The sequence below is a fragment of the Anabrus simplex genome, chromosome 1, assembly GCF_040414725.1.
Source record: "Anabrus simplex isolate iqAnaSimp1 chromosome 1, ASM4041472v1, whole genome shotgun sequence".
NCBI classification, from domain to species: Eukaryota; Metazoa; Arthropoda; class Insecta; order Orthoptera; family Tettigoniidae; genus Anabrus; species Anabrus simplex.
Genome location: NC_090265.1, coordinates 379,029,660 through 379,046,880, shown reverse-complemented (window position 1 = coordinate 379,046,880; position 17,221 = coordinate 379,029,660). Strand labels below are relative to the sequence as shown.

Sequence of the window (17,221 nt, the reverse complement as noted above, 5' to 3'; positions counted from 1 at the left end):
AAAGCAAAATAATACGACATAAGATTCTAGTAAGTTATGCAGTATGTATTAACTGTTGAAATAAAAACTCTAGATTGCAGCGCTCTTGCAGAGACTGACACGATCGTTTGGCGGTACCTGTTCGTCATCAGTAATTATCACAGTTAATTATATTCTTCACTTAACCTCTATAGCATGCATTAATAGAGAGTAGATATTTTCAGGTTGCACAATCGCTGACTTACCAGAGGCTATTTCCTGTGCTTACAACTTGCCATGTTCGTCTTGTTGCAGAATTCGCGGAGAGCTTGCCCGGCTCTACGCAGCGCAGCCCCTATCCCAGCAGGCGACGTAAGTATAGCATCAAATTACGTTACTCAGTTCACTACAGTTGCCAAACTATATTTCATTTGTGGTAACCTATTGGATGGCAGTTAAATTACTGCATGAAGTGCGTTATACATGTACATATCAATCAATGTATTGTAGTATTCCAATGTACAAAAACTTCAATCATCAAAAAATTCCGTTAATATCCGCACGAGATTACTTTTCAGATTCTGAGGTGCAGTTACGTGCAGATAATTTGGTCCATACTCGTATACCGGAATTATTTTCCATCCATAGGATTTCTGTGCTTATGTAACAGCTGATTCGAATGAGCCCATACCTGCTCATCTCTCTGATTGACTTGAAATAAACGGAGAAACAAATATAAGCCAATGGACGATGACACGTTCGGTATAAAATGATAGTGGATCAGATATAGCCCCCTTAATGAAATTTGTAATGATTGGAGAAAATGTGGAAAGGTGGGGTTAGTTCAATTAGAGATCCATCCTTTGATGAGTGTTACCCTTCACTCATCACTTGGGGAGAGGTAAGCAACTTGTTCATCGTGTTGTTAGAAGCATACAAGAGGAGAAGTCAGGTTGACACTAGAGAAGGTGGGGCTGTTGGACAGTTCATTACCAACCTAAATTGCCGTTCCTGTATGAGCCATAGTTTTTGCTCGAAAGTGTATCTTGCTAGAAATGAGGGGTCCAGTTTCTCCTCAGAAGAGAACACGAAATTTTGGTTTGCATTTCTTCGAGACACTCTTCAATACTTTCTGACTATTAGTTTGGAAGTGATTGTCATATTCTGATTAGAATTTTATGGTGTGTGAAATTAGCACCAACATTCGCACATATTACTATACTAGCAAATGTAACATGCTTCGCTATGGTATTCTACATTTTATACGGATATCAAAGTAAATTACTGTACACGCAGTGAATAATATTCTTTTTAATTGCTTATCTCTTAGCTTTATTCGAGAATCTGCATGGGCAGGTCCCAATACGTTGTTTCCAATGTAAAATGTGAGTGGCAGAGTTGTGATGATAACGGTAGGATCACTTGCCTACTGCCATTCACAATCGTGTTGAGAAGTTTACACTATAATGGCAGGCCCCATTGCCCACTGCGCGGTTACAATCGATTTAGGGAGGTTTTCGTTACAATTTCAGACCCCCTTTCATACTTCCAGACAGATTACAGTTGAGGGGCTTTTATTATAATGGCAGGCAACTTCCCTACTGCCAATCAAAATTGAGTTGTGCTATTATGATTATAATGACAACCCCATTTTCCTACTGCGAGTCACGCCGAGTTAGTGGGTTTCTATAAATATCAGGTCACTATGCGTAATGCCAGTCACATTTTAGATGGGTGTATTTGTTTCTAATGGCGGGCACCCTCACCTACAAACAAACACAATCGTCTAGGGGAGATTTGAACAAAACTGGGTCTCCGTTGTCTTATGCAAATCAAATTCGGAATGGTAGGTCCTCCTTACTACTGACAGTTACAGAGGTGTTGGAAAAGGACCTCATTCCTACTGCCAGTCAAAGTCGATGTGGGAAGCACTGATCAAAGTAGCAGACACACCATTTCCTGATGGCTACAAGTCAACATCAGTGAATATATGTACTGTAGACTGACATACGAAAGTATATGCATATTCAAAATATTTACAGATTAATTGCTGCTAAACGGTATGTCATATTGACAAACGGATTTTATCATAAGACGCCGTATTTAGCGGTCTAAATGGCTGGTCGTATGATATTTTGTCGTATCTCATCTATTCATGGGTCAGGTTGAGATATAAACGTTGAATAGGGTGAAATGTGGGTAAGATTGTGATATAATTATGTGAAAACTACAAGCATAGCATATGGCTCACATATGACTACCGTGTGGGCCAATGCTCGTGTGGAATTTGATGATTCTATCTTACCTGTAAGTGACTCAAAGTATGAATTATGCGTATAAAAGGTGCAAAACTTGCTTACAATCGAGAAATAGAGACAAATATAACGTATACGCGATAGAGATACGACAAAAAGTAATATGACCAAAGTTGTAGATCACTCCAAATTGAACGGAGATCGTGCCATCCGCTTTGTGATAGGACTTAACGTTTAGCCACAAAATACCTCGAATCGAAGGTCTGCACCGTCATTAAAATTGCGTCCATATTTCGATATTCATCGGGGATAAAAGTGAAAAATTTAAAGAACTTGGAAATTTTCCGTCGTTTACAGGCTAACACGTATAGTTTTGCCAAATTCTATCTCGTCTGGGAGATTGTGCCGCAATCTTGATTTTGGAGGAGGGGGGTAAAAATTAGGACTTTCAGAAAACTACAGCTAAACAATATGTAGATGGTCATTATTACCCTTTAAACGGATAGCTGTACAAAAATTTCGCCAAAATAGTCAATGTGGAGACACATGGTCGTTACAATTCTATTTATATAGATAAGGAATAGGCTCCATGTACAACACCTTTGGGGATATGTCCACTGGACTTAGTCTGCAAAACCGACCGTTCATGATATTTCCCTTATTAATCCTCCTGTCAAAAAAAAATGCACATGAGAAAAAAGTTTTAGAAATGGATTTCCATCAAGGAAGTTCGATTTCCAGTCAAGTTGGTCTTGTATTATTGGAGAGTAAATTCACTGTTTCGGTTCCCTATAAACCCCCTGTCCATTCCGGGAATTTGAAATGGTTGGACCTTAAAACCTACCTTTGGACAGATGTATGCTAAATATAAAGTTTGGTTGAAATATCTTCAGTAGTTTTCAAGTTATAAACAATACGGTTTACACGCAACCGCTTTAAAGCAAAGTCCGTTCGGACTTGTGCTGAAAAGCCGTCCGTTAATGATATCTCCCTTATTAATCCTCCTATCGAAATGATACACATGAGAAAAAAGTTTTAGAAATTGATTTCCATTAAGGATGGTAGATTTACATTAATTTTGGATGTGCATATTTTGTGGGAGTACAAATCATGGTTAAGGTTTCGGATTCACCTCCAGTAAATTTAGGTATTCAGAAATAATATTGACCCTAAAACCTACCCAAGGACACGTGTATTCTAAATATAAAGTTGGATAGAAAATATCCAGTAGTTTTCAAGTTATTTCCGAATGTGGATTGTGTGAGGAGTGTTGGACGTCGATTTTTCGTGCTACGGTACAACATTCTGGTTCACTGAGAAAAGCAGTACTAAAGTACAAAATCATCTCCTTGCCAAGTATGACTTCTTATAGATCTACAGTACCTTGAGTTTTTGTAGGTTCTTTATAAATATGTCACCTTCTTGAGGGTCCGGCCGATTGTCACTATAATTTATTATTTGATCACAGAAAGAAAGAAAGAAAGAAAGAAAGAAAGAAAGAAAGAAAGGAAGGAAGAAACAAATCGCAGCCGCAGACGTAAATAACTGCTACCATCAACTGTCATAAATTTGATATCATAAAATTCTCCCTTTAAATTCTTCCTGATAAGTTTTGATGAGCAAATAAAATTAAGATAAGTGGTGACATACTCGAAAGTTTTAATGGATTCAGCAGAATAGGGGAGGAATTATCCACCTTTCAATACAAAATTAAATGGAATAACTAAAAATTACACCTTTCCATATGTATGGGACCGGTTTCTACCCTTGCGTACGGTCATATTCAACCATTCAGTTAAAAATGGGCAAGTTAATAAAAGTATTAAAAAAATATAAACAAGTTAAAATACTACGTGTACAGAACTTAAGACACTGAAGACACTTTAAATTACTATGTGTCAGCCGATAAAAGCTTTGTAAAATTTCGTTTATGTTAACTTAGCCTTTATGAAAATCCCACATGAGTGGCTGTCATAAAAGCACCTTCCTTATCACACTTAACAGATTCAAGTACCGTGGCTGCTGGATTGACCATCAGCTAAGTCCAGATGTAGAAATCAAGGCACTGATTGAGTTAGCGATAAAATGAGCGGAGATCCAATTCATAGGTCACAGTCGATTTCTTCCATCTCATTATCCTATTTCATTTGCCAACAGTAATCTCATCTTTGCCCCACAACATAGATTGGCATCAGGAAGGGGATCCAGCCGCTAAAGCATGCCATATAATTTCACATCAGCTCATCCCCGACCGCGTATCAAGAAGCGGGCCTAGCGAGTTAGCTAAAAGAGGTTTTATGCGAATAAAACAGTTACTCTGACACTCGGATTAATTTAAATCTACGGATTGGATTTGTTAAGTGCTATGTTTGGTCTGTCCTCCTTTATGGGCTAGAATCATAGAGTATCTAAGCAAATATGGAGCATGAACTCGTAGCTTTTGAGATGTGGGTATATCGACGTAAGTTGAAAATACCTTGGATAGCACGTATGACCAAACAAGAGGTCCTATGCAAAGTAAGGTCAAAGAGAGAGCTGCTTTATTACATTGAAAGAAGGAAAACAGCATATCGTCGCTGCCGGGACAAATCCTCCTATGTGAAATATTTTAGCTTAGAACTTTGGCCGGTAAGGTTCTGTCATCTAAGGTGCAATATTTTGTGAATATTGTCATGGCATTCTCGCTCTTCATCATGTATGTGCTACGGGTCAGTATATCTCCAAAAATATTATCACATAGGTTTTGTCCCGGCAACTACGATATCTTGGTCATATACTTAGGCATGGAAGATACGAATTGCCTCAGCTCATCATGGAAGGGAAGATCGAGGGAAGGAGACAAAAAGGTGGGATAAGGACTTCCTGGCTCTCTGTTATACTACAGTGGACAAGTATGAATCCACAACAGCTAATTAGAAGAGTTCAGGAGAGAAATGCACGTGCCATAATGATCAAAAGCCTTCGTTAAATGGACGGTACTATAAGGAGGAAAATGATTTAGGAGTTCTACGTTTACCCTAAAAAATTATAATTAATCGAAATGGAAGTCAAATAACTATTTTTTTTCTTCATAGAATTTCCCCCACTAACTTAACTTCAAGTATTCAGACTCTCTACTCATATAACCTACACCATTGAGTCAATACCTTATGTTAATGATGTAATGATACAGTATGTCTAAAGTAAGTGAGGTAAGCTACTCGAAGTTGGAGAATATCAGTAGTGCAATCAGTCAGCGGGGAAGTACATAAGGATTGTCACAATTAATTACTCTCTCCCTGCTAAATAAAAGGCTTACAAATATAAGTTTGAGTGATTGGGTGGCAATGTAATTTACAGCAACAAAATAATATTGATACCGTTGTAAAAAAATGTTGAACAAATATAAACTGGCGATATCCAGTCCATTTTTCATTAATTTTGTGTCTGTGTCAGCACGATGAAGGTAGTGTTTACGAGGTTTGATTTCCCTCTTGGAGATAATAATTGTGCATGTCCTTTTTTTCCAGGCCCTGGCTCCAGCGCCAGTATGAACAAGTCATCGACGCTGCCCTTGCCACACCGTACGAGCATAGAGCGGCCGGCTAGTAGCGCTGCACGCGACCGCGAGGGGTACTACAGCGACCGCAATGAGCTGGCCCGCGAGAGGGAGCGGGAGAGGGACCGAGGTTACTTGAGCGACCACAACTCGAGGTGGGTCGCTAGTGAGCTCACAGACCAACACCTGAACGACCACAATCTGAGGTAAGTAGCTCGCCCGCCTCTGTCACTCATGGCTTGTCGACACAAGTACGTTCTGAATTCATATCCTATCACTCGAACACGGAGGTAAACGTCATTGCAGCATGTTATGTAGGCAGTTAATACCTGAACTCAATTCACTCAGTTTTGTTAAGAAATGTACAATGATGCCAGAGATAATAATAATAATAATAATAATAATAATAATAATAATAATAATAATAATAATATAATTCGCGTGGCTAATAACAGCCTGGTAAGGCAGAACCTCCGATGAGTGTGGGTGGCGTCTGGCATTTGTAGGAAATTGCGTGTTAGTATGATGGATAGTCTTGCGTATAGCGTACGAGTTGTAGGAATGTTGGGGACAGCACAAACGCCCAGTCTATAAGCCTAAGGAATTAACCGATGAAGAATACAAGTACCTCAAACGCGGGGCTTCCTGGACCGAAGGTTAAGACGCTGACCATTGAGCCATGGAGCCGCACGATTCCATAACAGCTTATAAAATAAAGAAAAACTTTATAGCGATATTATTGAACACACTTTCCTCTATACTTCCATAAGCAGCTGCGCAGGGAAGTCGAAGGAAGCTAATCCGTTCAAAGTTCGAAAGTGCTCGATTGAATTCCCTTGCCGTTAGTTGGAAATGATATCATAGATGCAATAGACCGTTGTCTACAGTTATGTCTGTAAGGTCTTCAGCACAAATGCTGGTTAGATCCTCAAATAGCATCACCAAAGAGCCGGCGTTATTTTTATAAACCACCTCATGTTGGCTGTTTACACGAGGTAGAGGTAGACGAAGAGATTCAGAGAACCCTACCAAGATCTATTAGACTGCAATTCATCTCAGTCTAAACATATCTTAACGACATTTACCGCTTGCAACCTGAACACGATGTCTGTCTCTCTCACACACACCCATCACACACACCGCAAGATCTTGTTTTTGTAAACAACCCTGGACTAGTCTTATTCCCTCAAGTACCGAAAGACCGAGCTCGATAGCTGCAGTCGCTTAAGTGCGGCCAGTATCCAGTATTCGGGAGATAGTAGGTTCGAACCCCACTGTCGGCAGCCCTGAAAATGGTTTTCCGTGGTTTCCCATTTTCACACCAGGCAAATGCTGGGGCTATACCTTAATTAAGGCCACGGCCGCTTCCTTCCCACTCCTAGCCCTTCCCTGTCCCATCGTCGCCATAAGACCTATCTGTGTCGGTGCGACATAAAGCAACTAGCAAGAAAAAATAAAAGTACCCAAAGCTCAGTCGTAGGTCAGTTACATTCCGAGGCTTAAGACGTATTCACAAACTACTCAAAGATGCTGTAAAACTACTATATGCATCGTATTCTGATAACGGGATGAAGAGGTGTCTGAGTTGTTCGACAAATATGCCCCTGAACATAAGGGTCGCAAGACGAGGTGTTGGCTCATGCCTCTGTGACGAAATACGTAACCTTATGAAGGAACGAGACGTAGCATATCGATTGTTTAAGAAACGTTTTTCCTCGGACAGTCTGACTACGCACCGACAGCTGCGGAATCACTCTACGCAACATCTCAGAAACGCTAAAATATGTTGCGTTTATCAATATATTTAAAGACCTTCTAAAAACAGCATTGTCGAATCCGTCCGTCCTTTCTACTTGACTGATTTGCTTCAGTTTTGTTTTATTCTTTCCAGAAATATCTGCCGATTAATCATGAGACGTTGATATATCTCTAAGTTCAACCAACTTTGATAATCATAAAACCATTAAATGATCACTTCAATAATTGCAGGCGAAGGCTTACCCTAACCCTCAATACATTCTCTACTTTTAGCAGGTTGCTAAGCGACTAACACTTTCATTAATATGTGATTTTCATCCTTACTAATGTCATTGCCTGCAGCGATATTTGATTTTTACCTATCAAGCCAGAGAGTATACACTTCCTCTGATCACGGAAGAATAGTGTTCCTTGCTAGATACTCTTTGATTCTATAACCTTTCTAAGCTTCCAATTATATTCAACAGAGGGCAGAGCGTTCCTAATAAATTACATGCTGTTAAAAGAACTAAGTCTACGTACAAACAGATCCCATCATGACATACGCCTTAGACATTATTTGGGAACATCTACCCAAGGATAACCTAGCTACTGTAGAAAGAGTGAATACCATGTATCTTAGAAAAGTTCTTTGCCTGGTATAAAACGCTCCTTCGAGACTCACCTATGAGCTCGCAAGATAACCGTTCTACCCTTATAGAAGAACTACGACTAAAAATAACATAGTATTTTACGACACAGTACCAGGTATAACATCAATAACTGCGGGATTTTAAAAAAAGTGAATATATGGATAGATTTTTACCAAACGGACGGCACGATGACGTCAGAATGGATGAATTCTGCGGCATACCATAACGAGCTTCTTATTAAATGTTCATAAAACCATTGGAAAGGGCAGACAAAACAATATGACTGCAACAGGGATATCAAGACGAGTTATCTGACCTATTTATAAGGAATGCTGCGGAGCAGCGCGGGTCCACTAGTATTTTTAACTTTTTAAAAATTTGTTTTACGTCGCACCGACACAGATAGGTCATAAGGTGACCATGGGATAGGAAAGGGCTGCGGGTGGGAAGGAAGCGACTGGGTTCTTAATTATGGTACATTTGGCTGGCATGAAAATGCTAAAATTCAGGACTGCTGACTGGGGTTCGAACCCACTATGTGGCCCAAACCATGTAGCCACTTGCTCGGCCGCTTATACATAGCTTAACCAGGAAAAAGTATCAGCACTTATATCTGCAGTGAAATGCCTTTTAATGTTTCAAAATGAATTATTTTCTTCTTCTCTTCATTGTCTCAACAGGCTAAAATATGTTTATTTTTTTCGGAGAAAATAAAACAAACAATGGTCGAAGCATTTCTACTGCCTAAATTTTATTACTGTGACAGAGACTGTACAGAGACGCTGCTGTGATCCTACATAATCGACTACAACGAGGGCAGACCGCATTTGTACGATAGTGGACATGACCGCTCAGTTCGACGACATTACATAGATTTTAGTAATAATAATAATAACAACAAGAATAAGAACGTTACGTGATTGATGTCTTTCAGTTACTATAGTATTTATGAATCGCCAAAGTGCCGAGAATTTATGCAGGAAATAGGTTAATTTGCCAGTAAATTTATACAGCCACCGGTTGCTACTTCTTAGCGAATGCAGTATTTCTTCACCTGTCTATTTGCAAAGACCAAAGCAAAATTAAAGAATCAAAGAACCTTAGAAACGGAGGTCAAAAAAGAAAATGAAGAGTAAGTCAGTTGAACTCATACTATATCCGAGGGAATTACTGAGCAAGTGGAAAGAATATTTTGAAAATCTTCTCAACGTAAAAGAAAATCTTGCTGTTAACATAGTGAACAACCGAGCTCTTTGGGAGGACGACAATAATGTTGGTCCAATTACGCTTGAGGAAGTGGAATGGATGGTAAATAAGGTTCATTATCAGGAGGACAGATGAAATTATACCTAAAATGGTAGAGTATAGTGCGAATGGTTTCATAGAGTTGTAAGATTAGCATGGATTGATTGAAAGTAGTAATTGCGCCAATACATGAGCAAGTGAACAGGAAGTATTGCACCAACTATCGAGGTATTACATTGATTATACAAAGGTGTTCACTGACGTTTTGGAAGGGAGGATGTGATCAGTGATGTCAGTAGATAAGACACCTGAAAGAACTGAATGTTAGGTCAGGAATACAAAACTGGAACAGTAGAATAAATTGGATAGAAACCAGTGTGGTTTCAGATCACAGAGGGGCTGTCAGGATCAGATTTTCAGTGTGCATAAGGTGATTGAAAAGTGGTACGAGAGGAATAGACAGTCATGATTATGTTTCGTAGATCTAGAGAAGGAATATGGCTGAGTACCGGGGGAAAATATGTTAGCCTTACTGCGGCATTATGGAATTAAGGGTAGATTATGAAAAGCTATCAAAAGCATTTGCGTTGACCATAGGGCTGCAATGAGATTTTATGGTAGAATAAGTTCTTGATTCAAGATAGTTGCAGGGGTTAGACAAGGCTATAATATTTCACCTCCATTGTTGATAGTTTACATGGATCATCTACTGAAAGATATAAAGAGGTAGGAGGGATTCAGTTAGGTGGAATTGTAGTAAGCAGTTAGGCTTATGCCGATGACTTGGTCTTAATGGCAGACTGCTGAAAGCCTGCATTGAGTGTGATATAAAAATGAGCCTTCGCAAGATTAAAGTGATGTCAGTAGGTAAGAAACCTAAAAGAACTGAACATTAGGTCGGGAATAAAAGCAAAGCAAAGCAAAGTCATCTGCATACAGGCCATGAAGGCCCTTGGAGGGGTGGAAGGTAAAGGCTTCCACTATCCGTAACCTCCGCACTTGATGGGGTAGAGTGGTTAACCTGGTACTATTTTTTGGTGTAGGCTGAGACGACCTCCTGACGGGGATTCGAGCCCACGTCCTTCCGGGCGAACTGAGCAAGCCTTTACCGCCTCGGCCAGGCAGCCCCTTAGGTCGGGAATACCAAAGTGGAACAATAGACCATTTAAAGCATTCGGGATGTGTGTTCTCACTGGATGGCAGTATAGCAAGTGAGATTGCAGCAAAGCTAATGCAGTCAAATCGCGGTTGCGATCAACAGAAATAAGTCAGCTTCCGGAAGAAATCATATTTACAACAGTCTGTTTTCAAACCAACTTTATTTTGCGCGAGAGAAGCCTAAATGGACTCAAGATATCTTATTCGTCCGAGGTAGCAGATATAAAAGTAGCGAGAATGATCGCTGGTACGAACAGACAGAGAACAGTGTCAGGACGGTGCTTGGAATGAGGGGATAAAGGTTAGCATAGGACTGAACTCGACTGATGAAGGTGTGCGCATAAACTGGCTTCTTAATGAGGTCATGTGAGGCAATTAGACGAGAATAGGTTATCTAGCAGGATAACGGACTCAGTCATAGAGGGTAAGAAAAGTAGAGGGAGACCAAGACGACCATAAGAGATATGGAACTAAACGAAGCCACAGGGCTAGTTACAAATGGAGAATTATGGAGGATATTAGTAAATTTACAGAGGCTTGATGATATTATCCACCTGTCCTTAGGTAGGCTTTAAGGCCAATATTATTTCTGAATACCTAAATTTACTGGGGGCTTATTCTAAACCGAAACCATAATTTTGCACACCCGCAAAATAAGCACATAAAAAAATTAATGGAAATCTACCATCCTTAATGGAAATCAGTTTCTAAAACATTTTTCCCATGTGCATCATTTCGATAGGAGATATCATGAACGGTGTGTTTTTCAGACTAAATTCAGCTGACACAGCCCAAATGTGTTGTACGTGTAGCAGATACCTTATCTATCTATATAAATAAAATCGTAACGACCGTGTGTCTGTACATAAACTATTTTGGCGAAATTTTCGTACAGCTATCCGTTTAACGGGTAATACTGATTATCCGCATATTTTTTGGTTTTACTTTCCTGAAAGTCCTAATTTTTACCGCCCGCCCCCAAAATCAAGAATGCGGCACAATCTTCCAGACGAGTTAGACAATTGAAATTTGGTAAAATTTTACGTTTTAGCCTGTAACCGACAGAACACTTCCAAGATCTTTAAATTTTTAACTTTTTATCCCCGTAGAATATTGAAATATCGAGGCAATTCTAATGACGGTGCAGACCTTCGTTTCGAGGTATTTTGTGGCTAAACGTTAAGTCCCATAACGAAACGGATGACACAATCTCAGTTCAAATTGGAGTGATCTACAACGTTGATCCTATGACTTTTTGTCGCATCTCTATCCCTTAGATTTGTCTCCATTTCTCAATCGTAAATAATTTTAGCACTTTATACACGCATAATTCATACTTTGAATCACTTATGGGAAGGAGAGTCTCATCAGATTCTACACGATCATTGGCCCACACAGTAGCCACATGTGAGCCAATGCTATGTTTGTAGCTCTCACATTATTATCCGAAAGGTAATGCACTGTGAGACAATCTTATCCAAATTTCACCCTATTCGCCGTTTCTAACTCAATATTACCCACGAACAGATGAGATACGAGAAAATATCATAGGACCAGCTATTTAGACAGCTAAATACGGCATCTTATGGTACAATCCGTTTGTCGATATGACGTACCGTTTAGCAGCAATTTTTCAGATATTTATCCGTTTTATGTCAACTCAAGACCGCATCTGCGAATTTTATTTTTCGTGTCTCTCTGTTTGTTCCACCATCACGGCGAAACGGCTGGATATATCCCAACCAACCTTAATATTTAGAGTATACTCATTCCGGAGAAGGAAAAGAAGAGCTTTTCAATTTTTTAAACTACTATATCTCGACCAAACTTCATATTTAGAGTTTAACCGCCCGGGAGCAATTTTTCATATGCATATCATTTAAAAATAACTGAATAGATTGTGGGTTTATAGGAAGACCAGACGAGTGTTTTCAATTTCCTCTTACACTGTTGATTATATGTAAAATGTGTGGACTATATGTGAAACGCCCCTTCATTTTAAATAATTTTTGTTTTGTACATCATTTCGCTTTCTTTCTAAATGGTGGAGAAAAGTACTATTTTCTTCGTGCTTCATGCTCTGCTGCCAGTGAAGGACACACTCGCACAGCTACAGTTGTTTGAAGGATCCATGACAAGTATGAAGGATGAGTTCTCCACCTAATCGATACTTTATTTTACGTAGTGTCAATATTATTTACATAAAAAGACAGTACCAGTTTCGACCCGTAAATAGGTCATCTTCAGCTGCTAGAGAACCTACTTAATAGCGACTGTACAGAATAAATACTACTAAACATAAAATTAAACAAGGATGCCGTTAAATATACATGATACCACTATTCTAAAATTACTTAATGATAAGATTTATACATATGGTACAGTTTTGGGGTTAAGGGGCTATTTTCAAAAATTACATTTACTGAGGTTGGAATTGGGTACAGTTTTTAGAGTTTATCAAGAATCACTGATATTCAGGTGTCAAATTATCTGTGTTAATGTGTTAATGTGTTCCAAATAGCCACTTTTACGTCTGTAAATTTTTATAGATATACTGATTTAAACAATTCACCCCCTTTTCAGCCCCTTCGTGACGGAATATCCAAAAATCGTCCCTTAGTGAGCAACTACACTCTGATATACACTGACTGACAGAGCAAATGCAACACCAAGAAGGAGTGGTCAGAACTTTATGCCAATTGCAGGGTAGACTGACGTCACTGAGGTATGCTCATGATGTGATATGCGCCGCTGTGCTGGGCACGTAGCGAACGATAAATGGGACACGGCGTTGGCGAATGGCCCACTTCGTACCGTGATTTCTCAGCCGACAGTCATTGTAGAACGTGTTGTCGTGTGCCACAGGACACGTGTATGGCTAAGAATGCCAGGCCACCGTCAACGGAGGTGTTTCCAGCAGACAGACGACTTTACGAGGGGTATGGGGATCGGGCTGAGAAGGGCAGGTTGGTCGCTTCGTCAAATCGCAGCCGATACCCATAGGGATGTGTCCACGGTGCAGCGCCTGTGGCGAAGATGGTTGGCGCAGGGACATGTGTCACGTGCGAGGGGTCCAGGCGCAGCCCGAGTGACGTCTGCACGCGAGGATCGGCGCATCCGCCGCCAAGCGGTGGCAGCCCCGCACGCCACGTCAACCGCCATTCTTCAGCATGTGCAAGACACCCTGGCTGTTCCAATATCGACCAGAACAATTTCCCGTCGATTGGTTGAAGGAGGCCTGCACTCCCGGCGTCCGCTCAGAAGACTACCATTGACTCCACAGCATAGACGCGCACGCCTGGCATGGTGCCGGGCTAGAGCGACTTGGATGAGGGAATGGCGGAACGTCGTGTTCTCCGATGAGTCACGCTTCTGTTCTGTCCGTGATAGTCACCGCAGACGAGTGTGGCGTCGGCGTGGAGAAAGGTCAAATCCGGCAGTAACTGTGGAGCGCCCTACCGCTAGACAACGCGGCATCATGGTTTGGGGCGCTATTGCGTATGATTCCACGTCACCTCTAGTGCGTATTCAAGGCACGTTAAATGCCCACCGCTACGTGCAGCATGTGCTGCGGCCGGTGGCACTCCCGTACCTTTAGGGGCTGCCCAATGCTCTGTTTCAGCAGGATAATGTCCGCCCACACACTGCTCGCATCTCCCAACAGGCTCTACGAGGTGTACAGATGCTTCCGTGGCCAGCGTACTCTCCGGATCTCTCACCAATCGAACACGTGTGGGATCTCATTGGACGCCGTTTGCAAACTCTGCCCCAGCCTCGTACGGACGACCAACTGTGGCAAATGGTTGACAGAGAATGGAGAACCATCCCTCAGGACACCATCCGCACTCTTATTGACTCTGTACCTCGACGTGTTTCTGCGTGCATCGCCGCTCGCGGTGGTCCTACATCCTACTGAGTCGATGCCGTGCGCATTGTGTAACCTGCATATCGGTTTGAAATAAACATCAATTATTCGTCCGTGCCGTCTCTGTTTTTTCCCCAACTTTCATCCCTTTCGAACCACTCCTCCTTGGTGTTGCATTGTCACTGTCAGTCAGTGTAAATGTATCCCCAAAATTTCATTTCTTCTATGTCCAGTAGTTTTGGCTCAGCGATGGTGTATCAGTCAGGGCATGTTATTTCATACATATAGATTCGAATCAAATATAGCACTCAATTGCCGTTAGGCACAAACGAGTGTAAAGATAATAAAATATATTCATTGCAAAATTTTCAAAATCGTCACTAGAATGTTGAGCCTGCTCTAATATTACGAATCAAATTTTACTTATTTACTAGCTGATGTACCCGTGCTTCGCTCCGGAATTCTACATTGGATTATTTTAGAATTTTACTGTGTGAAGTGGTCTACAAGTTGTAAGATTTTTTGAAATTGCATAGCTCTTAGCTTTACCACAGACGCACGACATGGAGTTCGCCATAGTCATTTCTCATATAAATACCTCGTTGGGGTGTTTTCATTCTAATGGCTGTCCCCCTTGCCTACTGCGAGTCACAATCGAGTTCGGGAGTTTTCATTATGATGGCTGTTCCCCTTGTCTACTGCCAGACACAATTTTTATATCCTCAGGAAGAAGACCGTCTCCATGGTTTTCCGGAAGTCTTATAGGAACTACCAATGTACATAACACCAACATGGCAGCAATATTAATGCAATCATGTTTTTTAATACATGTCAGCGTAAGTACAAATTCAAAGGAAAAATGATTGGTGATTAATAATAATGTTTTATTATTGGAATATATATGGGATAATAGGCCTGCGTATATGTATCGTGTAAAACAGTTCCTTAAAGCAGTAATCGGCAGATAGAGGGTTTGAGCCCCACTGTCGACAGCCCTAAAGATAGTTTTCCGTGGTTTCCCATTTTCACGCCAGGAAAATTCCGGGGTTGTACCTTAATTAAGGCCACGGCCGCTTCCTTCCACTTCCTAGGCCTTTCATATCCCATCGTCGCCATAAGACATATCTGTGCCGGTGCGACGTAAAGCAAATAGCAAAAAAAAAAAGTTCCTTAATGAACAGTATGTTTCTAAGGCAAATCGCTAAAATTTGTCATAACAGCTTGGAGATTGTTAAAAGTCAGGAAAGTTATAACTGACGAAGGGGCATAACGAACTCTGTTACATTATAGTAGTGTATTAATGAAATGGCATGGATTTTAGTGCCGGGAGTGTCCGAGGTCATGCTCGGCTCCCCAGGTGCTGCTCTTTTGATTCGACGCCCGTAGGCTATCTGCGCGTCGTGATGAGGATGAAATGATGATGAAGACGACACATACAGCCAGCCCCGATTTAAGCGAAATTAACCAATGATGGTTAAAATTCCCGACCCTGCCGGGAATCGAACCTGGGACCTTTGTGACCAAAGGCCAGCTCGCTAACCATTTAGCCATGGAACCGGACATTACTGTAGTATTTTGCAATGAACCTCCATGCTGTGATGACTGACCGAGAGTGCTTTTATTTTAGTTTCGTCATTTATTTAATCAATTCATGTTCCTTGTCAATCCATGGCATTTAAACTAAGATAAATTCACATGCGCCGCTTGTTAACGGTCCTCATATTGTTACTGCGAAAAGTCGAGGAAAGGCGAGAGCGTGAGTGGGAGCCGTGAAGCACACACGAATGATAGTCCCCACTGTCGGCAGCCCTGAAGATGGTTTTCTCTTTTCACAACAGGCTGTGATTTAGTGAACGCTACGGTCGCTTTCTTCCCACGCCCAGCCCTTCACAAACCCACCGTCACAATAATACCTGCCTGCATAGGTGCGACGAAAAGCAAATTATAAAATAAAGAAATAAAAAATAATGAGAAAAGTGTGCAACTGTTCTCGAACTAAATAGTGCAGCTTCCGTCATTTTGTGGCTCATTTTATTCGTTCAAAGTAGTGACATCACACTTCAACTCTCAAAAGTAGATAGGTCTATCTACACGCCAAAACTCAAGCATTCTTTTCTCGGAAATTATTAGAGTTGCGAAGTAAGTTCATATTTATTTTTTTTCTGGCAAACTGAATTTTAAATACATCTTCTTTCCTCCAGTACTTTAAAGAACTCACCGTTCAGGCAGCTTTTTCACTTTTAGGGTTCTCAGGCGTCCTTTCTCCTGTGATTTGCTTCACATTTTCTTCCGCTACATGGCCGCTTAAGAAAGGGCGTGAATGTAAGAGAGAGAAAATCACATTTTCCTGGAATACTGCTATAATTTTCAAGGAGATGCTTGTGAATGGTTTTCTAGGAAACAGATTTTAAGTAAGCTCAATGATGCTTAATAGCATTAGCCGTTTAGACAAAATAATCACTTTTAACAGTCCCAGGCATACATTTTCTTATAACTTACATCACTCTTTTTCTCTGCATGGCCCTCTTAATTTACAATGTGATATTAAGTAGCCTAAATTTTAGCGAATGATTCCAGCTGTATGTTTGCCAATTTGAGCACCGTCCATCAAGTTGTTTTTTCGTGAAAGAATCCAAGAGAAAGAGACCAAGGTTAAAGCATGCGGCAACACACAGCAATATTTTTTCTCGAAAAGTATTAGACAAACGATGAAACAATTCGTACAAACATTTTTCTGTGAATCGAATATCAGGTACATCTGGTGCGCTTCATCAATTAAATCAATTAAGCAGTGTATTCAGTTTCAAGAGTC

At 40.7% G+C, this 17,221-nt stretch overlaps 1 protein-coding gene across 1 annotated transcript in view; it reads left to right on the top strand.

The window, feature by feature from the left end:
• The window catches only part of LOC136867905 (protein still life, isoform SIF type 1-like), a 500,721-nt gene that overhangs the window by 449,801 nt on the left and 33,699 nt on the right, over window positions 1–17,221 (top strand). Inside the window, exons 7-8 of the mRNA XM_068227017.1 lie at window positions 274–330; window positions 5,723–5,957. Coding sequence (XP_068083118.1) covers window positions 274–330; window positions 5,723–5,957 — 292 coding nt within the window. The remainder of the gene's footprint in view (window positions 1–273; window positions 331–5,722; window positions 5,958–17,221) is intronic.